Source organism: Chelonia mydas, chromosome 21 (genome assembly GCF_015237465.2).
Source record: "Chelonia mydas isolate rCheMyd1 chromosome 21, rCheMyd1.pri.v2, whole genome shotgun sequence".
In the NCBI taxonomy this organism is placed as follows: Eukaryota; Metazoa; Chordata; order Testudines; family Cheloniidae; genus Chelonia; species Chelonia mydas.
The window spans coordinates 1,827,738-1,850,674 of NC_051261.2; the positions used below are offsets into that span (position 1 = coordinate 1,827,738).

The 22,937-nt window shown below is 38.6% G+C and overlaps 1 protein-coding gene across 3 annotated transcripts in view; it reads right to left on the reverse strand.

Annotated features, from left to right (window-relative positions):
* Window positions 1-22,937, reverse strand: part of LRIG2 (leucine rich repeats and immunoglobulin like domains 2) — a 130,399-nt gene that overhangs the window by 106,171 nt on the left and 1,291 nt on the right. For all 3 annotated transcript variants that reach the window (XR_006286818.1, XR_005223194.2, XM_037884737.2), the window contains exons 2-11: window positions 10,464-10,535; window positions 9,831-9,905; window positions 9,028-9,162; window positions 8,135-8,278; window positions 7,877-8,020; window positions 6,481-6,624; window positions 6,090-6,233; window positions 2,524-2,604; window positions 1,762-1,833; window positions 1,544-1,612 (exon numbers count right to left, since the gene is read on the reverse strand). Coding sequence is in view for 1 of the 3 variants with exons in the window: in XM_037884737.2 (XP_037740665.1) it covers window positions 1,544-1,612; window positions 1,762-1,833; window positions 2,524-2,604; window positions 6,090-6,233; window positions 6,481-6,624; window positions 7,877-8,020; window positions 8,135-8,278; window positions 9,028-9,162; window positions 9,831-9,901 (1,004 nt within the window). In the remaining 2 variants the exon portion in view is untranslated. The remainder of the gene's footprint in view (window positions 1-1,543; window positions 1,613-1,761; window positions 1,834-2,523; window positions 2,605-6,089; window positions 6,234-6,480; window positions 6,625-7,876; window positions 8,021-8,134; window positions 8,279-9,027; window positions 9,163-9,830; window positions 9,906-10,463; window positions 10,536-22,937) is intronic.

Sequence of the window (22,937 nt, forward strand, 5' to 3'; positions counted from 1 at the left end):
ATCTCTGATATTGTGGTGACAAAGCAACCGAACACCACTGGCACATACATACAAAGCACCCACCACCATGGTATCTGGATCTTAGGAGATCTATCGGCTGCTGTCAGTAAATGCCATATCAGGAAGTCTTTACTGGACTGAAAAAAATTATTCACCCCTTCCGGAGAGTGAATCTGGGGATTAGTGAGTTAGAACCAGGAAGGCCACATACCAAAGAATAAGGGATTCCTTTCAGCAATATCCACTCTTGTCCATGAACAACCACCCCCATTTTAAAAACATACAAGATAGTGAATAAAGTCTCACATGGGTGCCTAATATAGAAAGCATGTCTCACTACCTTCCTTCTCTCAGTGAAGCTTATGTGAAACTCAATAATGGCCCATCTGGCCAGGATTAACTAAATGGATAATTTTTTTTAAAACAGATTACATGATATTCAGACCTCATCTTCTATAGAGCTATGAATTATATACTCCCATCGAATATCACTAGGTGTGTGGGTCTCTCAACATTATATAACATTCTACATGTTTGCTGAAGTTTATACAAGGCCGGGGGGGGGGGGGGGGGTGTCAAAACATGATGCTAGTCAAGCCCCCTGGAAAGATTTGTTTGGCCATTTCTCCTGTTCACTGGCCAAGTTCCAAGATGTTTTGAATTTTTTATATGGGGAATATCATCTGAGGCTTTTCGTCTCTTAATTGTCTGAAAACCAGGCTAGATTTTTGAGCAGACAAGTCAACAGCTTTAATTTAGTCTCAGAGGGGCCACAAGAAGCGTTTAATTTTGTAATAAAGGAGTGGGGTACTGCTAAGAGCCACATTAATGACCATAACAGCATCAGTCTGCATGTTGGACCATTAAGGAATATAAAGACTTCCTCTGTGTTCTATTTCAAAGCAGACATACAAATATTAAAACCTTTTTTTAAAAAAATTTCCCCCATTCTAAAATGTTTTCAGAACATTCCTCACTTTACATTTTTAGTATATATTTTACAGCAGAGAAATTTGATACCACCAACCCTGGTGGAATACAGTCCTGATTTGCAACCTGGTTCCATGCATCACAAGGGATTGTCAAACAGAGAAATGCAGATAAAAATTTTCCAACACTAAGTGACAAAGCCAATTATAGACGCCCAGGAAGTCTTGGCTCCTGACATTGTGGGGATAACAAAAGCTAACCCCAGCTTTTTATTAATCAGAGCACTGCTTTAAACACCCAGACCCCGAAGCAAGAGAGTTCTCATGAACTGCTCTCAAGATGAAAGAGCAAAGGAGTTGGAAAATCACTGCAAGGAAGTATTGTAGTTTATAGTAATTATGTTCAGGAAGAGAAGATATAAATTTTAGCAGGCATTAGATAAACCCTATAGCCATGGTTAAAAATTTAATTTTTACATAGAAATTACCACCACTAATGTCTACTTTGTTTTATTGATATTTTGTAACAGAGGTGGAACATATTTAAGCAAAACTGTAGGGAAGTCTATAAGGGACACAATATAGTCTAACTTGTAATAAAGAAATATACTTACAGCTCAGTAAAGTGAGTCTGAGCAAAAGCATTTTCTTGGATAGACATTATTGCATTGTTGTTCAAATCTCTGTAAATTAAGCAAGAAGAGTCACAGTGGGAAAACTTCATTTCATATTCTAACTCTGAACAGTTGTGACATTTGCATGTTTGAAGAAGAGACTTGTCTGAGATTGCTCAACAGAAAAAGCTACAAGAACTACAAGACAAAGTACTTACAGATGTTCCAGTGCTTCAAGACCAGAGAATGCTTTCTTTGTAATTGATTTGATCTGGTTTCCTTGCAAGATTCTGAAAGACAACCCCCCACCCCACAACACAGAAGACTTTAACAGACAAAATAATTTAATACAATATAATGTGGTGTAGTGTCGGCCAATGCGAACAAGGGCTGCTAGGTCTCTCCTTATCTGGATGTAAGTTTCCCATTAGTATAAAGGAGTTCTGCATGCATACCAGTGACACCCCCTCCCAAGAACATGGTAACTGCTTTTCCAAAAGGATTTTAAAATAAAGTCATATATTCTGACAAGAACCTGCTGAAGTGAACCAAAGGACGCTAACTAGTAGCCCTTTCAAAGGATGAAAGCTTTTACCTGAAAATCTACTGGCACTTAAAACTTTCCTTAGGTATAGCCCAGACAGTAATTTTAGAAAGCATAACAGACTTCAGGTCTCATACCATGTTTTCTGAAATGATACTGGAAGTGATTTTATCCTACAAGTACTTCCATCATTCTCAATACTAGATCAGAGACACCCACTCCTGAACACTATTGCCAAGCAAGAGTTCAATTTCCTAGCCTTAGTCTAAGTTACTTAGTACAGGGACGATACTGAATACAAATGCTCTTACAGAAAAGGCTTTTCTCAGACTTAATTATATTTGTGTTCATACTATGCACTATTAAAAATATTTCTGGCTTCACTTCTATTCTAATGCCTTGGAAAGAGGTCACTTCCAAGGCTTGTAATACATACAATTTGTTGAGTCTGCTGAGACCTGCAAAGGCTTCATTCGAATCTTCTATGGCCCAAGAGATCTCGTTGTTCCGCAAATCTCTACAAGAGTAGAAAGGCCTCATTTACATGCCTGGGAAAAATTATATTCATCATTGCTAGTTACTAATGACTGGAGATACAGAATTTCTGTGTGTTTAAGTAGTACTGTGCTACTGCATAGTACCTTCCAAAAGGTTCTTAAAGTGCTTTACAAACACGGAGCCTCAACATCCCTGTAGAAAGATAAACACCCCATTATATAAATGGGGAAACTCAAAAGGTTCAAGGTGGGTAAGTGAATTGCCTGAAGTCACAGCATCACTGGCTGAATCACGAAGAAAACCAAGGTTTCAGAGTAGCAGCCATGTTAGTCTGTATTCGCAAAAAGAAAAGGAGTACTTAATTTGTTAGTCTCCAAGATGCCACAAGTACTCGGTTTTCTTTAAAAAAAAAAAAAAAAAAAAAAAAGCTCCGAGGTACAGTCTCTCGACTGGCTATTAGGTATAGACGAATAGTCTGGCTAGTGATCACCATGTGACACTGACTATTTACTAGAAACTGGAAGGGGCTCCTGAAGTGAGTTGGTTTGTGTAAGTGAATTAAGCAATATGTTCATAGTGTTAATCTTCCAAGTGACAGGCTTGTGATAACATTAGCATATTAAAAGATTACATACAGGTTGTAAGCGTAGGGCTGCCAAGCATGAAGTAGTAGATTTGCAATACAGTGCGGTGTTCTGCTCACAAATCTTGTTACCAGCTAATGGGATTTCTGCTTGACCCTGGCGCAGCACTTCTGCCCTTACAACTTAGTTTGCTGTTCTATACTAAAACCAATACAGCACTCCCTGGTTCAGGAGGGATTATTAAATGATTCACTGAGGGGTGGGGGAAGGGTAATAGATTCAGTAAAGTTCCTTTTAAACTAAAAGTCATAGATTTACCTAGGATTTTTCCTTTAGAGAGAGACTTCTCATCTGCCTTTTAATATGATAGCATATAAAGGTATTTGCAGATATACCACTGAGTTGTGAGGGAGAAATATTAATGCAAAACAATTGATGTTTCATTAAAATATAAACATTTATCAGTCCGACAGCGCTCATGTGCAATCGATCAACTGCCATAAGAACACTAAATAAAATTAAGGACAATAGTGAATAGGCCTCATTTAATATAAAAAAATATTTCTTTTGCTGTATTTATGGTGAAACAGAACCATTTTTAGCATTGCTTAGAATGCAAGTTTTACTTTATAGACATTAATATACTGAAACAGACCAAAAGTCTACCTAGTCCAGTATTTTGCCCGTGGCAGTAGCCATTCTTATTCATTTTGTAATACTGAAGTAATTGGTTCAGCACCTGCAGAAACACGTTCCACAAGTAGGAACCATCTATTAACTTTCCTTTTAATCCACTTTAAACTTAACTAATTCAGGATGCCCAGAATTCCACCATTACTAACAAAGAGCTAGACTGTGCAACTTTACTCACGCTGACGAGTGCTGGTGCACACAGACCCACCAACTGCAATGGGCAGCAGGGCTCACCACTGGGAACAAAGACTGCATAATCTAGACCCAAAATAATTTTGATGCTAAATTAGAGAATTCCCCTTTGAAGACTTGTTTAGGGGTAGGCAACATACACATCCCTAAAGTGAGGTTCTAATCAGAAAGTTGTTCTAAGTAAGTGACACTGTGGTTACATGGGAATAAATGTAGCACAACACAGTAGTAGACATACCTACTTCTGGAATACTCTCTAGGTTAGCTGAGTTTACAGCTTTGGATGGTTAATGCCCAGTCAGACATAATATTATAAAGTAAACAAGGTGATAAGATTTAAGACTTTGGAACTTTTGTTCTGTTTTTAGATATAATCTGATTTCTATTTTGCACATATTCTTAATCCATTGAATTTATAACCCATATATCATCTGCAGTTTCTGTGTGGTTACCCTACAAGTTTACTATTTTTAGAAGAAGCGTTTAAGAGCACAGGGTACAAAGAATAATACTTAAGTCAATCTTAACACTAACACACTGGGTAGATGGAGGACTAACAATGGAAATTATTTTAACTATTAAATTGTGTCTTGGTGACCATATACCTGTGCTGTTTGGACCAATTTGGTGTTTTGCTTTGTTGGTAAAGCATCAAGAGGGAAGGGAGAGGGGAAACAGAACTTCATTGTATGAGCTGATAGAATTTGCTCCTCATGCTCGGTGAGGCATAAATGTTGAGAGCCTTGTTAATCACCATTGCTCCCTTGTCTGCGAACATTCCGCGACCCTGAACCAAATGGCCTGCCTGTTAGCTGTTTGACGCCCCTTAAAAGCCCAGCAAAACCTACTAATTAATCTGCTCTTGTTCTTTTTCATGCTACTCTAAATCTAAGAGATTAGTTTTAATTGTTTCATTAAAAGGTTGCATTAAGGTTAACAGAATATGACTGCTTACATAAGGGTCCAGTGATTTCACCTAAATAGGCACTTTCTTAATGAACTGATAGAAGAGTTATAAACTTGCACACTTTTCCAACTAGCTTTGTGTGGAACCATTAGAAGCATTCAGCTTTGAGGATGTTTCTAGCAAGAACCAAGATTGAATCCTTTTTGCTGGATAAATCCAGCCATAGTTACATGTATTAATGAAGCTCTTAAAATACGTGCAGTTATACCTTAGAACAGAGATGGCAAATCTTTCTGCACTGTTATGTTATATATGCATTGTGAAGTGAGCATATGTGGAGGGCAGAAAAGGGGGAAGGCTTAAACAGTAATTTTTATGCCTTACATGTTTACTCCCATGGTACCCAGTCACTGTAAACTGAGTAAGTTACAGGCAACATTTGGGCCCAAGTTGACAAGGCATCCTCACAACTGATACTTGTGTTGACTTACTGAATGAAAAGGAAAAAGGAGTACTTGTGGCACCTTAGAGGCTAACCAATTTATTAGAGCATAAGCTTTCGTGAGCTACAGCTCACTGCATCGGTTACATCCGATGAAGTGAGCTGTAGCTCACGAAAGCTTATGCTCTAATAAATTGGTTAGTCTCTAAGGTGCCACAAGTCCTCCTGTTCTTTCTGTGGATACAGACCAACAAGGCTGCTACTCTGAGACCTGAATGAAAAGGGTGATTAGACCACCTCCAATGGCCCCGGCCGGGAGGTAGCGTCTCCAGAGCAGGTTTTCGAGCACCCTGGTCAGATGGCGTGCACTGACTCTTGCTGTCGGTTAACAGGATATTCTCCAGGGCTAACAAGCTGCTGCCTGCCACCAGCACTGAAGTCAGTGTTGTTTTGTTTTGTTTTTTTAAAAGCTTAAGTCTCTGGGCAGCAATTACTCGTACAGACAAACAGCTCCCTCAATCCTCCCATCCCTTCAAAGGCAAGATGGCAGCACAGCAGGGACTAAGGCTCCTACTGAAGGCTTTACAGGCTCACACGGTCAGTAGCAATCACAGCCCTTGCTTTACAACTAACGAAGCTAGCAGAAGTAAACAGGAGTTTTTAAATTGGAACCTTTCTGCACTTACAGAGTTTGAAGATTTGACAGCCATTTAAAGACACCATCGGCAATGTGAATGATTCTGTTGTCACCCAGATTTAATTTCTCCAATAAGCCAAGTCCCACAAAGGCAGACTCATCCAGGCGGGTCAGCTGGTTGTATGACAAGTCTCTAGAAACATTAAGTATACACAGTAAGGGGAAGAGACAAGACAGACTAACTGAAAGCAAGAATATCAGACGATGAGGTCACCAGAAATCAAGACTCCCTGTTCAGATTTATTTTCACTTAAACATTCTATTAGAATGTTTTGACAAAGGCCTAGCAAAAAGAGATGCAGCATTTTGTATGGATGTTCTAGCCAATCTGTTCTTGGTAACATCATGAAGTCCCCACTGAAATGCAGCCCAGCACTTACAGTTCAGAAAGTCTTTGGCAGAATTCCCATGCATCTGGACTGATCCTGTTAATGGCATTTTGGCTAACGTAGAGTTGTTGCAACGTTCGCAAGCCATACAACCAGCCCTTGTTTATTTCTGTCAGGTTATTATGTTCCAGTTCTCTAAAGAATTAGAGAAGAAAATGTTTTCTAAGTAGACATTCAACGAGGAACACATTTTTATAGCACTTCCCATCAGTTGATCTTAGTGATTTGCTAACATTAAGCCTTGTAGAACTCATGTGAAATAGACAAGATTATACCCTTGTTATAGAGGCCAGAGGAGTAAATGGATGCCCACAAAAAGGGTAAATGACTGCCCACGGTCAGAGTGAACCAGTGGTGGAGTCAGAATCCTGGCTTCTGTCCTTAACTCAAAATTCTGTTCTATCCACTAGAACATACGGCCTCTTGTTTTAAAATCAACTCTATTAAAATCTCTTGGTAGCACTGCTTAGGTCATCCAAACACTCATACACCTAAAAGTCAAGACCTTATAGTTAAGCCACTAACACAAAGCAAGTCCAGGATTATTAGCACTCTCACTTGTACCTAGGTATTGTAAGAGACTCCAGGTCGCTCCCCTGGCGCCCCCCCCCCCCCCCCCGTCCTCACTCCCGTAACATGCTTATGGGAACACATTTTTAATGAAGTAGTTTGCACAATTTCATTTCTTAGTTCTGCATATGATGGCAAGAGTAGTAAAACTGAGTGAGTCTGAACTTGAGATTCCCTTGGAAAGTTTCTGGGAGACTTCCCAATGGACACTGAACTTACAGGGACACCAAGCTTTAATATCAATCATACCTTAGTTGGAAGGCAGTCCTATCTGTAATGCCATCAGATACCCAATCAGAAATGATGGTTTCATTTCTATATTCTTTGGAGAACAATGGTTCAGGGATAGGTTGGGAAGGCAACATGCATACCTAATCATAGCTTTGACACAGCACCAATAGCTGGGGCCACAGTAACAGGGTTGAGGCTGTCGGGATTGATATGTAACTGCCATAAGGATACAGTTTACTCAATAGCTGTGCATTACAGTGAGAAGACTGGAGAAATCTTAATATGGAAACAGATTCCATCAAAAGAGTAGCGAGAGCGTGACACTTTCTGAATCACCTTGGTGGACGGAGCTAAGCTGGTAGAAGGGAGAGAGACAGGAATATCTTTATTCCTCTTTGGAGTTACCATGAAAGATGTGAAGCCATAAGCTTCCCCAAGGAAGAACAGAAATGCAAACATATTTTCTGTACTTCTCATCAACTATTCCAGTGAAGCCTGGCATCATGAGAGGCACAGTGAGGACCCACTTTCCCCATTGGTGCCTGAAGAGGATATCTAACAAAATGCCATGAGCAGCCATACTTACAGTTCTTCCATATTATCCAATCCAAAGAATGCTCCATCCATTAGTTTGCTAATCCCATTGCGCTGCATTTTTAATGATTTTAAGGATTCCAGACCCTGGAATGTAAGACTTTCCACTATTTTAATCCGGTTCCTTTTAAGTTCCCTTAAATAAAATAAGTTAGCCATAAGTGTTTAGATATCTTTCACTAAGAACACATTCTCAAGCAAATGATACAATTTTAAACATTGTTCATGGAGTTTAAGGGACATCACTTACAGGAATTGCACATGAGGCAATTTGAAGATCTTTGGTGGAATCATACTAATTCTGTTTCTGTTTAGTTTCACCACCACTAGAGAACTGGACAAATTATCAAAGCAGCCTGCTTCTAGGGTAGTTATTCTGTTGTTACTCAGATTCCTAAGAAAGGAGGAGAAAAGATTTTCTCAACATGGAAAATTCTACTTTAAAATTGCATAAGAATGTCAAACTAATATTTGTATTAGAACTAATTTCTTGTAAAGTTATTTGGTCTCATCAAGTTTCCAGTTTCAGGAATTCAAGTTCTGGTTTCATGGGTTAACCTATTTAATCCCAAAAGGACAACAGGCAAGAGCAGGCATGACAAAGACAATCAAATGACCTGGCCAAGATCAGCAAAAACTAGGGTACACTAGAAAGTAACCCAATGCTGGCTGTCAGACACAGGCATGTTAGTGTAGGAAACAGTCACTGCTAGTGTAGATGGGACAAAACCCTTTTCAACACAACCTGAGAAAGCATGATTATGACTAGGTACCATTGTGTTTTAAATGATTTTGTCCCATCTACATTAGCAGTTGTACTGTTCAGAGGGACACATTGCTGTATGCAATAGGTCAGTACCCTACTACAGATGGGACCTTTCAGTGTAAGGCTCTTTGAGGCAAGGGATAGTGATTACTATCAGTATGTAAAGTACAAACACGGTTATAACATTGCCTACATAAGCAGCACATGGCTAGTCAACAATTCAGCCTGGGTGGGGAAAAAGAATCCTTCTACTCTCAACCCCAGCCACTGGTTCTCATCCTTTTTTTACAGAGGGGGAAAAAGGTGATGTTAGGTTGTACTACAACGTAACTATGCACTTTTAGCATACTACAGATCAGTCACCTCATTATACTTACAGGTACTTCAACTGCATTCGTGGGAACGAAGAAGCTTTAATTTCTGATATGAGGTTAGAGCTAAGGTCTAGGTTCTCCAACAAAAGGTAAAGTTGGAGCTGCTCAGCATTTATCTCTGGAATTGTATTGTGAACTCTACAAACAAAAGAAACAGCAACATGAAGATGATCACCAGACCATCACTAGGGATGAGCACCACAACTAGCTATAATTAGGGGTCCAAGGATTAGGATTAATAACCCATGTCTGAGTTAAAAAAAATTAACGTACTGTTCTGGGTGTTAAGATCTATAAAACCTTATTTCAGGTCCTGGCAATGTTGGAAGTCCCCTTCCCACAACCATCTTGACAGTAAAGGTGGTTTTTCCAACAGTCAGATTTTAGCCCCTGGGGGGCTGGAAGTAAGCAGTTTCCTGTGTGAGTCCTTGAGTCTGGAACAGACACCCTTCCCCTTCACCCCTCCCTCTTCAAAGCGCCTCAGGGCTGTTTATAAGAGTGCATGGCAGAAATCCCCCACTCTGCTCTACCCACCCCCACCCCGCACTCCCAGTAGCTTGCATTCGCTGGTGAGTTACAGTTAACTTTTGGTCAACTGTGTTACTAATGTCTTTTGTGGGGATGTGTGCTTTAAAAAAAAAAAATAAAAAAAGTGCTGTACATCTGCCTTGACGCATTTTAAACAGAAAGATATTTAAACAAGTTTAGCTTTTAAAAAATTAGCTGCTTTCAATTCCTTTGAGACAATCTTTTTCACTTGCTTATAAGAGAAAGCAATTTTTTCAAATCTTTAAATATTTACTTACAATGAGAGAACAGTAATATTAGAAGTTGGTTCTCCAAAGTAGGGAATTTCACTTAGCTCATTGTAATTCATCTTCCTGAAAAAAAGATTTCTTTACTTGACACTTCAAAAAGGGAAAAGCCATTCTAGACAGCTGAACAACTTAAACATTTCTCTTGATACTACAACGTTGTGAACGTTTTATCTACATTAATGACATTTTGCAGTGGACAGTGCTGGTAGACTCCCTAAAAGCTAGTTTAGTAAAAGTTTGGAAGATTCAGCAATCCAAAACACAGAACTGCTTTAGGTAGTTAAATTAATGTAATGGCAACTAAAAATTAGCTACATTCAAAACAAAGTGATGCCCTGTTTCTATTTTAAAATAATGGAGTGAGTACTACATTTCTATGCTTCCTGCTGAAATGTGGTTCTGAGGGTTGAATATATCTCTGCCTTACACGTACTGTGCTACTAAAATAGGGCTGTCAATTTCTGCTACCTTGATTCAGATATTTTTTAGTAATTCAGACAATCCTGATGTGCCTTAGGAGTCAGAGCTTAGAAATTGACAAGTTAAAATCCTAAATATGAACATGTAAGAACTCTGCAACAAAATGTTTAAAATAAACAATGATAACTTAAATTAACTTACACTTCTTGCAGTGTGTGAATAGACAAACCAATACTCCAGTTAGAGGACTGTAAGTGATTATGACTTAAATCCCTGGAGAATAAAGAGAAATAAGAGATTATTCTATAGTCTGGACCCAAGTAGTTGTGTACTCTACATTACAAGTTGTTTCATCTAAAATTCACAAGCATTTCGAATCCATTTTCATAGTTTTTGGAACATATTAGTCATATTACACCAAACAATAAAAAAGGTTTCCTCAAGCTTACTATATTAATTACTTGGGAAAATCTAGCTCTTTATGCCACTAATGGACTACCTCTGTTTAAAAAAAAAAAAAAATATGGGTTGACAGGTAAAGAGATCATATGAAATATTTGCTATGAGCACTTTTTGGAAGTTTAATGGCAGTTTTCCAAAGCTCACTAGGAAAGGCTCCCCACACCTTCAAAAGATGTATTGACAACACCCTTTTAAAATTCCAGCAATGCCTCTGAGAAGGTTTTTGCAGTAGTGACCCTGTTTTCTCACCCTCCCCAAGGGTAAAATCCTTGACAGATACATATATCTTAGCAGTTAAGGGGAGTTATTTTAAAGAACAATCCCTGCACAAAGAGCACATAAGCAAGAATCAAACAAGAGGTAGGAAAAAAGGAACTAGAGCACACTCAGAAGCACTTTTTAGCTCCAGTTTGTTTTTGTTACAGAGGACACTAATGACGAAAAGGGAGGACAAATGGAACAGTAGGAAGGGAATGTAAGAGTTTGGTAGATAAAGAGACAGGAAAAATTAAGTCTTATCCCAATTCACCTCACATTTTGTAAAATGCTCTGCTTTTGTCTCAGACCTAACATGTCAATTGTTATACAATGGGGCCTACAAACCCAAACTGACATTGTAGCCCCATCATGCGGGACATTGTAAGCTCTTTGGAGTAGGGACTATCTATTTTGAGGCTGAAGAAACTTACAACGGTTACCAAAATCATGCTGACAAAAGAAATGTGGTTCTAGCCTTAACTATGGAGAGAGAGAACGGTCACTCCATAATAAGGTTGTATTAAAATATTTTTTTTTAAATCCACCTCATTAATGCATTTTGGCTTCTATCCAGGGCAAAGATGAAACCCAGGTGGCTTGTGCTGACAGCCCAAACACGGTATATTAGAACAGGGCTGGCAACAGCAGCAATTTTGTGAAACAGTAAAGATAACAGAAATAGGTAACGGTTTATCTCACCCTAGCAAGCACATCAGTGACATATGCATACGTGTTTCAACAATGCCTTTTCTAAAATAGAAAGTTCTGTCTCACTTAGCTTGAGTCACACCTGCCTATCAGGGAAGTATTGGATACTTTCACCCTGAACTTTCATTATAGCTTTATCCATGATACAGTTAAATTAAGGTGGTATCAGCAATAGCAGCTCTCCTTTTGTGGAGCTCCTCTGATATAACACACACAGTCACACTTTAAGTGATTAACAGAGGCTACAGATATGTTACAGATATAGGCTGTATGAGTTATAAGCACATCAGCAAGAGGTGGCGCATATGGTTATAAGCAATCTGATCTATGGAACAAGCAACTGCTTAGTTTATAAATGGTGGTCTAATGGCTATTTCTAAACAGAATCTTAAAGTGCAATCACACATTCCATGCTTAAATTAGGCTTGCACATTAGTAGCTAAGAGTGGGTTTTGTTTTTGTTTAAAGAGAAAGGATGATTCTCTTTATAAAATACCAAATTTGAATGTAAAATGATTTCCACCATTAAAGTGAATTCCATGATTTCACAGTCCTTTAGCATTTTAACAACTTTCCGGTTTGAGTGAACTCAAAACTCATTTGTTAACTTTTCCCTACATCACTGAAGACAGTTGTCATGGACACTAACCTTATTTCCATCAATAAAGAGAGATGGGATAAACACCGGATGGGATCTTAAAATCCTTATTGGATTCCCCAGAAAGAACTTCTGTGCTTAATTTTATGCCAGAATCTAGGAACATTTTTTATGCTTCAACAGTGAATGGCACACAGTCTAAGATACGTGTCAGAGATGCATGCACTTGCTTTAAAACCTGGTTCTCTCTCAACTCAGAATTTAGTTGAAGACAAAAAAGGCATTATGTGAAATTATGCAGCTTTTTTTGAATGTTTGAGACTGCTGCATCCAAAGACAACAGCTGGCCTCAAATCATATGGGTACCTGCTGGAGAATGGGGAGGGCAGGGCATGGTGCACACAATGTCACTAACCACTTAACCGTAAAACAAGCACATATCACATTATATAGAAATATTAGCAAGTGTGGGGGACATCAGAAAGACTGATAAGTGCACTCAAGCAAATGGATTTTTCTGGCCTGCAAGCTTGTCAGAACTTCCTACACTCAAGCTAAAACAAGTGCAAATAAGTTCCAGTTGCCACACATGGAAAAACGGACCATATTTTTACAGACTGATCAATCACATAGTGATCTTTACCATTACTTCACTTCAATTTTCTCATGAACAGAGAGTGAAAATGCCATAACATGAATCAGGAGGGGCCACAGCAGTTACAGAATAATTTACTTATTCTAAAAGGATAGCCTCTCTCTCAAAACTGATGTTTACTGGCTGTTTGTGCTCTGACCATCAACATCACATCACCTGTGGACTAAAAACTTCCCCAATTGTTTGCTAACTCTGGAAGTCTGCCAATTCAGGAAATGTGCCAGAGGACTAGAGATACAATAGATAGTCTAGCTGAGTATCCTGAGAGTGGCCAGTCCCAGCTGCTTCAAAAGAAATTTCAAGGAACACCATAAATGAGAATTATGAATAACTGACTCACATGGGACATTACATCCCAAATCCAGGTGCACAGTGGCTGTAACCTGAACCGTGATGGTGTACATCTCTTACAATGTTTGTACTCCTATCTAGTGTAGCCATGGATGTTTCATGCCAAATTTTTTTTAATCCTGGTAAATTCTTGGCCACAACACCTTGTAGTCATGATTTCCATGTGCCCGAACTCACCACACAGATCTCAGCACTCATGGACCCCTTATTTAAGCTTCTAAGTATGCTTGACCTGCCATAGCTGTCTCAGGCATCTTCCTCTTCAAGAGCTCCTACAATGTAATCAATATCCCTGATGAATTTAGTCCTTGTAACAACACTAGATTGTTGCAACATAGACACTAAGTTACTAATGAATCTTAATTTCTTTCACCACTCCAACCTCTAGAAACCCTGATGCTATTCGAGTATTAATAGAGTGAATAACGAAAACATGTCTTTGTGAAGAAAAAATGGATTTTAGTGTTAAGAACTCAACTCCTACTCATGCTAAATCATCTATAGTGACACAGGTGTAAAAAAAATGATGACTTATAAAAAGTCTTGATATCATGCAGTCAGACACGCTGTTAATGTCGCTCTTTAGTACCACTGGGATGTAAATAATTTAGATAAGGCATGCAGAAATCCAAACAGGTTTGTGAACGAGAATTTGGTGCTTCAAACAAAATTCAGAGATACCCTCAGAAATAGATGAACAATACAAGTGACATTTTTCTTCTTCTGCAGAGCCAGTGAAGATGAAATACAGGTGAAATCCTGTCCACATGGAAACCAGTAGAAAGACTCCCCGTCAACTTCCACGGGGCCAGGATTTCACTCTTCATTTGTACGAGAATTATAGAGAACACATCTGTATCCAGTATTTTGTAGCATTACTTGAATACTAACTGAAATGCCAGTGGCTCCTGTAAGAGAACTCTCCTTTGCAGAATTGTTTTCACATGGAGTTTCTGCACCACATGCTGCTTGTCAATAGTAAGAGTGAAGCCATCACCATTTAGACCTTTTTTTTTAAAAAAAATTTAAGCAGCAAAATATTAAGAACTAGATGAACTGCCTTTTCTTCCATCTGATTATTTGTACGGAGTGCAACTCTCTCTGGCACTAACAGGTATGCTCACCACACAACAGTGCTAAAAACAACACAGCAGATGAATTACAAACATTTTGATCATGGCAATTACACAGACAATGGAAGAACAGCAGAAAGACAAATTCGGTCCTGTAGGTTTATCCACTCATTAACCTTGTACTCATAGGGTGAAATCCTACTTTTCAAATCCAGTCAAGAAACTAAGAATAGTCTGGAAATTGGATGGTTTGAGCAACTGATACTGGGTTAGAACCTGTTGCTCAATTCCAGCACAGGTCTGTGGTCACCTAGAGCTTTATGAAAGGTGTTCAGTGTCTGAAAGAGGTCTGGTGGCTTCAGTCCGCTTCCAGACAAGCGGAGTTCACACACAAAAGCCACCACTTGAGTGGCCATCAAAGACAAGGAACCAGGAATTGACTAGGTCATGGGAGACTGAACAAGTCTTGTCCCTTAATTTCAGGCATATTTTAGCAGTCATTACCATTAGTTTCTGAAGTCAGAGATTATGTTTAATGTCATTTGAAATCTGTGACTCTACACTTTCAGAGAGGACATAACTACAGCACTGGTTCATAGTGCTAACAGCCTGAGATAGTGACTGGCACAAATGATAATCAGAATGATGTGAAAAAGATCCTACACCTTGGAAGCAAATTATTCTACAGCAGAGTTTAAGATTTACTCTTTGGGCTACTGGTGTGTAGAGAGCTGCCTGCTCACATGTTGCTACCTCCGCATTTCCATGCTGTAACCAATATTAGTAATAAATAACTTTCTAATATCACCTTTCCATGTCAGCAATTGTTGTAGTTGCTCTAGGGAAGTTTTTCAGTCTTAAGTAGGATGGGAAGAGGGAGATCACCACATGATCTCTGTATTAGAAAGAGGGCTACTTTATGAAGCAGTCTGAGTACACTTGTCCTGATGGTTTACTTCAAGTCTTACTGGTTCCTCAAACTAGCAGTGCTTTCTTGGCACTGACAGAACTGGAGCAAGCTCTGGACCTTGTGTTTTTTTGTTCCCTGGGGATTCATGTGTTACAATGGGAATGTATGTTAATTTCAGTTAAAAGCTACTCTGAAGCTGAGACTCTGTTAGATCAGTACATGGCATATCTAATACTGTGCTGCAGCTAAATAAAATCCCCCTCCGCCCCCCCAAAAAACCCCAACCCAAACACACAACACAGTTTCTGTACTCATCTTACACCGTACCTACTAGCGTGAGAAATTCTAGGAAAGCCACAGTACAAAGGAAGCTGACGAATTCCTAGTGACTTAAGAAATGAAAAATTAGGATTCTGTCGCCCTAAGCCCACCGCATTCTAAAAATACAGATCTTTATTCTGCACTTGAGGAAACCTGTGCTGTAAGGAGCATAACCTATAGTTACCAAAAACTAATAGATAAGGAAAGTAAAAACCAAATTTCTGGTCTCATAGGAACCAGCTTGCATTTCCATTGAGCTCCTGGCTGCAGATTCAGTATCCTTGTTCTTTTAACATAGACTATTTCACTTATTTTCTACCTTTGCCATTGGACCATTGAATTCTCCCAGTCTTGGACAAATATGCCAGTCTACAGCAGATCTTTTATTGCTTTCCCATCAGGAACCATCAACAAAATCCCTTATTTTCAGGAGATGTGAAAAGAGTAAAAAGCCCCTGAGATGGAACAAAAAACCTAGCCAGGTATAATCCAGTGTATCAATCTTGTGGTCCAAGAGTCCAAGGTACTTCCTGAGCTTTCAATGCCAGGATGCAGTGGATTAATCATTTAGAGTAAGCCAGTTCAAAATGAAGATGGGCACTGCAGAATGGCCTGGTTAATTAATAGCCACAACTTGCAAGCAAGCTAGAACAGTTCATGAAATAACCAGGCATTGAGAAAAAGCATCTAGGAAAGCATCAGTGTGGACTTACCCTGCTTGGCTAGGCTGGAAAACTCTAGCCTTTCTATAGATTTGTGTAGTTCATCAGTGACTAAATATGTGAACAGAGACTTCTCACCTGCCGTTATGCTATCAATGATACTAGCTTGAACCATTCCTCACTTCATTAAACTCCCTTAATTTTTATACTTGATGAAACTAATTAAATGAATCCTGGAGTGCCAAAGCACAGAAGTTTATGCTCATAAAGTTATAAAATTTAAGGTAATGACATATTCAAATGTTTAGAATAACTACATTCCAGCAAATAATTCAGAAGATATTGACTGCAGGAATACGTTGGGCCTTGCAGCGGGACAATAAACTTGCATTATAATGGGCAGAGGAGATTAATTACAGCATAACAGCAAATAGTTTATCACCTTTATTAATATATAATCTGACCCTCAACAAAGCCCAGTGTAACCAGTCAAATTCTAATGTCTGATTTGTCTACCAAATGATATTATGCTAAAGCCTCTCTCATTAAGATTACTGTGAAGATATAAATGTAAAGTTCTAAAGCAAGGTGTTTTATTAAGAAGCAGATCCAAATTGCAAAATAGGTTTTCACTGACAAGATACTGAAGTAAGACTACCTGCTTTTTCAAGAGCTTTTGCATTTGGTGCATTAGAGCATAATTTTGGACACTGTTTATATCTAGTCACCAACTATTGCTTATGCCATTCATTTTCAAATGGATCATTTGGTTTTTTTAACATTTTACATTTAGTGATCAAACAAGTCTGACTTTCCAAACAAGTGGACAAATTATTCAGTCACACAGGTAAGACTTTCTGCTTCTTTCATCCTAAACTCTAAGTATAATTTGTATTTTCTTGTCCTGAAAAAATCTGCTGTCTTAAATATGCTTGGATTTGCACTGTGAAGTTCCTGTTTTGTATTGCTCTGTGTAATCACTGTATTTTAAAGGTTCATCTTGTGTGGTATATAAGTCATCTAAACATTCACTGTGAGCTGAACGATTTTTTATCTGTTAAGTAAATAAGAGGAAACGCACATACCAAACTGCTGCCTTTATAAGCCCTGGAGAACGGTCCAAATCCAATGTAACTGAATAAGTAGATGCTGGAGTTTGATATGACTACAATATTCCCATTGCTTAAGTGTATAATGTTTAACATCTAATATCATTTAATGATATATCAAGATACAGTCTAAAGTCCATACAGTGTGGAAACTGTACTGTAAGCTCGATCTGATCACAACTATATGAACACGCTATACTTTAGATTCACCCTCCAGAAGTGTAGTCTCCAAATCTTCTCTCCAACAATAAAATGGATAGGTATGTCAGTTCACTTGTCAGATGTCAAATCAGATGTCATTCCCTGGGTTACCTGTCAGATGCATTCCACTAGATGGCAGCTCCATGGGTGCCTCCCCCAGCCCCCCCAATAGATTTTAAGGACAGAAGGAATCACCACTGGGATCATCTAGTCTGACCTCCTGCATAACACAAGTCATAAGACTTCACTTAATTAATTATTGCTTGAAGTCCAATAGCTACAGTTGAACTACAGCACATCTTTCAGAAAACTATGGATGCTCTTATAAATCAGGTTTTAAGTAATGGAAAAACCACCACGGCCCCTGGTAACTTACCCTGATTTAAAAATGTGTACCTTATTTCTTAATATGTAGTCTGTTTGTCTAGCTTCAACTTCCAACCATTGGATCTTGTTATATCCTTTTGTCTGTTGGATTGAAGGGATCGTTATCAAATTTCTATTTCCCATTTAAGTTCTTATAGACTAATCAAGTCACCCCTTAACATTCTCTTTGATAAGCTGAATGGACTGAGATCCTTGAGTCTTTCACTATATGGTATGTCCTTTAATCTCTTAATCAATCTGTGGCTCTTTTCTGAACTCCCTCCATTTTTTCAACTTCCTTCCTGAGTTGTGGGCACCAGAATTGGACATAGTATTCCAGCAGTGTTTCACCGGTGCCATACAGCGGTAATAAGATCGCCCTGCTTCTATTTGATAGTCCCCTATTTATATATAATTCTTGGATGTTAGTCCTTTCAGGCAGAGTCACACTGGAAGCTCATCTTCAGCTGCTTATCCATCATGACTCCCCCTTCCATCTTCTTCAGACTCTGTCCCAGGATTGATCTTCCCCCTCCCCGTACATATGGCCTACATTCTCTGTTCCTATATATGACCTTGCATTTGGCCACACTGAAACCAGAGCTGTGAGAAGAACCAATTTTTTAGCTTGCTGGCAATTCTGAAAATTCTAAAATAAGTTGTTTCAAGCTGAACTAAAAAAAACAATTAAAAAAAATTCAGTTAACTGAAGAGTCAAAAAATGTATTTCAGGTCATACAAAATGTTTCATTTTAAAAACCTAAATGTTTTGGCTTTGACTATTTTTATATCTTGATTTTTAATATAATTAAAAAAATTTTGAAGTGAAATTCCTTTCAAGTCCAAAAACATCAAAATATTGTGTTTTGAAAAAAACGTACAAATATATCCAAAATAACATTTACTTTTTTCCTGACAAACAAGTCATTGAAACTGATAAATACACAAAATGTTTTGGTGTTGCCAAACCTGCATCTTTCTCCCAAAACGTTTTGGCTGAAAAATGTTACTCAGCATTAATTGAAAAAACCCTTTAAAAAAACAAAACCAAACCCTGCTCCCAGTTTACTGAGCAGCGACCTGTCTTCATTATTTATCACTCCCTCAGTCTTTGAGTCATCTGCAAACTTTCAGTAATGATTTTGTCCCAGCTCATTGATTAAATAGTGTAGGGCCCTACTAGAAACATACTATCCTGATGAGGATTCCTCATTTGCAGTTATATTATGAGATTACTGCATTGTCCAGTTTTTAATTCATTTAAGGTGTGTCTCATCTCTAGTCTAGTTTCAGAGAAGCAGCTGTGTTAGTCTGTATTCGCAAAAAGAAAAGGAGTACTTGTGGCACCTTAGAGACTAACCGATTTGAGAATAAGCTTTTGTGAGCTACAGCTCACTTCATCGGATGCATTCAGTGGCAAATACAGTGAGGAGATTTATATACACACAGAACATGAAAAAATGGGTCTCTAGATTTTGTCTCATTCTAGTTTCTTAATCAAAGTGCTGCACGATACCAAGTTAAATGCCTTACAGAAGTCCAAGCATATTAAATCAATACTATTCCTTTTATCAAACCTGCAATCTCAAAATGTGATAGATCTTATCAAACTATTTCCCATAAATCCACATTGATTGACATTATATTACCCTCTTAATTATTGATTAATGGAGTCCTGAATCTGCCATTTCATTATTCCCCCCCGCCCCAAGATAGGCTATCAGGCCTAGGTAGCTGACCCTGTTTATCCTTTTTAAATACTGGCATAATGTTAGTTTTCTTCCAGTCCTCTTGAACTTCTCCAGTGTTCTGAGAGTTCTAAATGGTCCCTACAGCTCCTCCAGTAGCTTTTAAAGCTCTTTGGTAAGAGTTATCTGGACATGCTGATTTAAAGATCTTTAGCTTTAGTGGTTGTCTTCCACACAAACTGTGGAATCCAATCAATACTAGGGATATTGCATCATTGGTAACCATGTTTTTCCTCCCTTACGTCCTAAGAGAAACACTTGGAATGATGGTTTTCTGAACACTTCATCACAAGCCCACGTTTTAGGACTCACTCACTTATCCAGAAAAAAAAAGCAGCCTACTGGAAGCTATATCTGCCAATAGTTTGCATAAATTTTTCCCAAAGAATAAGATAAGAATTTCTGGTCCTTTAAAGCAATAAGGGGCAGAACTGATGTCAAAGTGCATGGGTGTTGACATTTATTTTGTGTTAAGAGATTTAATTCTTAATTGACACAACAATGCAGGTAAATAACTGAATATTAAATGGCTTTTGTGCATTATAGCTTTTTGTTTGGACCAAGAACATTTAGAGTAGTTGTGGAAGTAGTTATGTTCCCCACCCCAGATGCTTTTTGCGCTAAACTCCTGAAAACCATAACAGAGAACATATACTTAATTATTGTTTACAGCATTTGTCAGATTGCACAATCTTGCAAAGGAGCCAACAACACTTCTTCCCATTGCATTCTGTATGAAGGTTTTAAACACACCCCTTTATCTGCTTGGAGAACGACATAAGTACTTTCATAAGCTAGAAAATCTGCCCTCATTAAATAAAACAGATGTTTTTTGTTTTGTTTTTGTGATTAGCTACCTGATGAACTACAGTTATTCTTCAGGAATTTCTTCAGGACTTTCCTTGGAGAAAGTCTGAGTTAAGACATTCCCAAATAACACTGGCAGAGGTTTTCAAGGTTTGTTAAATCTTATAATAGCCTGGTTAGCAGGCTGTATTTGTGTGCTGAATTCAACTTTGTAGCTTCCCTTTATCAGTTATTGTTTACGGCAAGGAGGGAACATACCTTTTGTGTTGCATTACCCACCTACAGGGTAGTGAGCGGAAGACAGAGCGTGTTAACTGAGACATGCCCTACTTTTCACGGTTCAGATCCTTGTTTCCTCCCAAAGGATTACAACTTTTCACAGGCAATTCTTGTTTATGACTATATACATAAGCTATGGGATTCCAGAACTTGGGATTCCAGTTATAAATATCTGAATATGGGTTTTGCATTTATCTTCCAGATGGATGTTAAACAGTTTTGAGCATCTGAATTCTCCTTTCATCAATCCAATGCAAGTCAACTGGGCCTAATCTACATAGGGAAATACATAGAGACGGTTTTGGTCCAAGATAAGGCCTGCCCGTTCTTTTATACACAAGGGCATTTGATTTCCCTCAAACTCAGACCCAGATCCACAAAAGTATTTAGGTTCCTAACATCCACTGATTGCAATCAAAGTTAGGAGCCTAAATACTTTTGTGGATCTGGGACTTTTCCCCTTCTCTTCCAAATAGCAGTAAGTGTTATGCAAAGATTACTAGTATTTATGTTTAATACAGTGGCGTCTAAGGATGAGACTTTCAAGGACATAACAGAGCAGTCCCACACACCCCCAGTCTGACACATTCTGTGCTTTTAAGGAGGATGAAAGTCATGTGGAAGGAGAACATTAATCTGGAGTGGAGGGAAACCATCCCATAGTTGGGATCCTCCTTAAAGATGATGTGCTGGTACCCTCTCCCACTAAGGATACCCCTCCTGGGGAGGGAACCCTAGTTATTCGGAAGATCCAGGTAATAATAATTAGGGATTTGATCATTAGAAGTATAGATAATTGGGTTTGTGATGACCAGGAGAACTGCACGGTAAATTGCCTGCCAGGTGCAAAGGTTGTGGATCTCAAGAGACATCTAGACAGATATGCAGTGCTGGAGACGAACCAGTGACATAGAGAGAGGTAGGAGAGAAGTCCTGGAAGCCAACTTTAGGCTGCTAGATAAGAGATTGAAGTCCAAGACCTCCCATGGGAGCATCCTCTGAACTGCTTACAGCTCCACATGCAGGGCCAGAAAGACAGGCAGAATTGCAAGGTCTAAATGCCTGGAGGAGACTATGGTGTGGGGAGGAGAGTTTTAGATTTATTAGCAACTTTTGGGAAAAGGAGGAGCCTATTCAGGAAAGATGGGCTCCACCTAAAAACAAAACACAAACAGATCCAGACTGCTGGCATGTAAAATTGAAAAGACTGTAGGATATTTTTTAAACTAGGGGAAAGCTGACCGGTGTGAAGGAGCATATGGTTCAGGCAGAGACATCTCTTGGAGAAGAATTTATTAAAGGGGGAAATCTCTATACAAAGTAAAGAGGATAGGAAAGAAGTTGGTAAGGTACAGGTAGAAGATAGAGTGGAACAGTCAAAATGACTGCAACACCACACCTATGATTGCATATGTTGCCACCTGAAGTGTGAAATCCATGCAAATTTCATATAGTCATAATCTGTCTAGCTTCATAGAAAATTTATAAACTCTTACAAGCTATACCAGGGGAATTTGACACTTTTTGGCCTACCTAAAACTATCACTTTTTAACTAATCACAGATACTAGCAAATACCTCGATTAGCCAAATAAAAAATTAAGCAGTTACATTTTCACTGCGCCCAATATTAGTTACCCATTAAAATCTGTAGATGTCCAAAGAGGATGTTCCAATAAAGAAGTCAATTACATTTCTATAATACCTTTAAATCTACAACTCACAGGATCTCAGAAAACATGTGCATGCAGCACCACTGAATTGCAACCACTAACTAGCACAGGTGGTGCAGGGAGAAGAAATAAACTGGCAAAGAACAAGTCAAATCCAATTCTTTAGAAAGGACCAGTAGCTTTCTAATATATTCACGTGGCCTACACTGGACCCCAGGTTACAAGGTGATATTGAAAAGTTAACTGCATGAATCTCAGTTTCTCTCTTTCCCGAAGATGAAGGGCAGAATCCACTGGGATCAGAATTGGCATTTCAAATCAAGTCATTACCTCATACCATGGACTGTGAAAGAAAGATGTTATTAAACAGTTTGGAGCATTTAAATTCTCTTTTTATCAATCCAATATAAGACAACTGGGCCTAATCTACATCAGGAAATTGAGACAGTGTTTTGGTCCATGATAGGGCCAGCCCATTCTTTCACAGCTAATGGT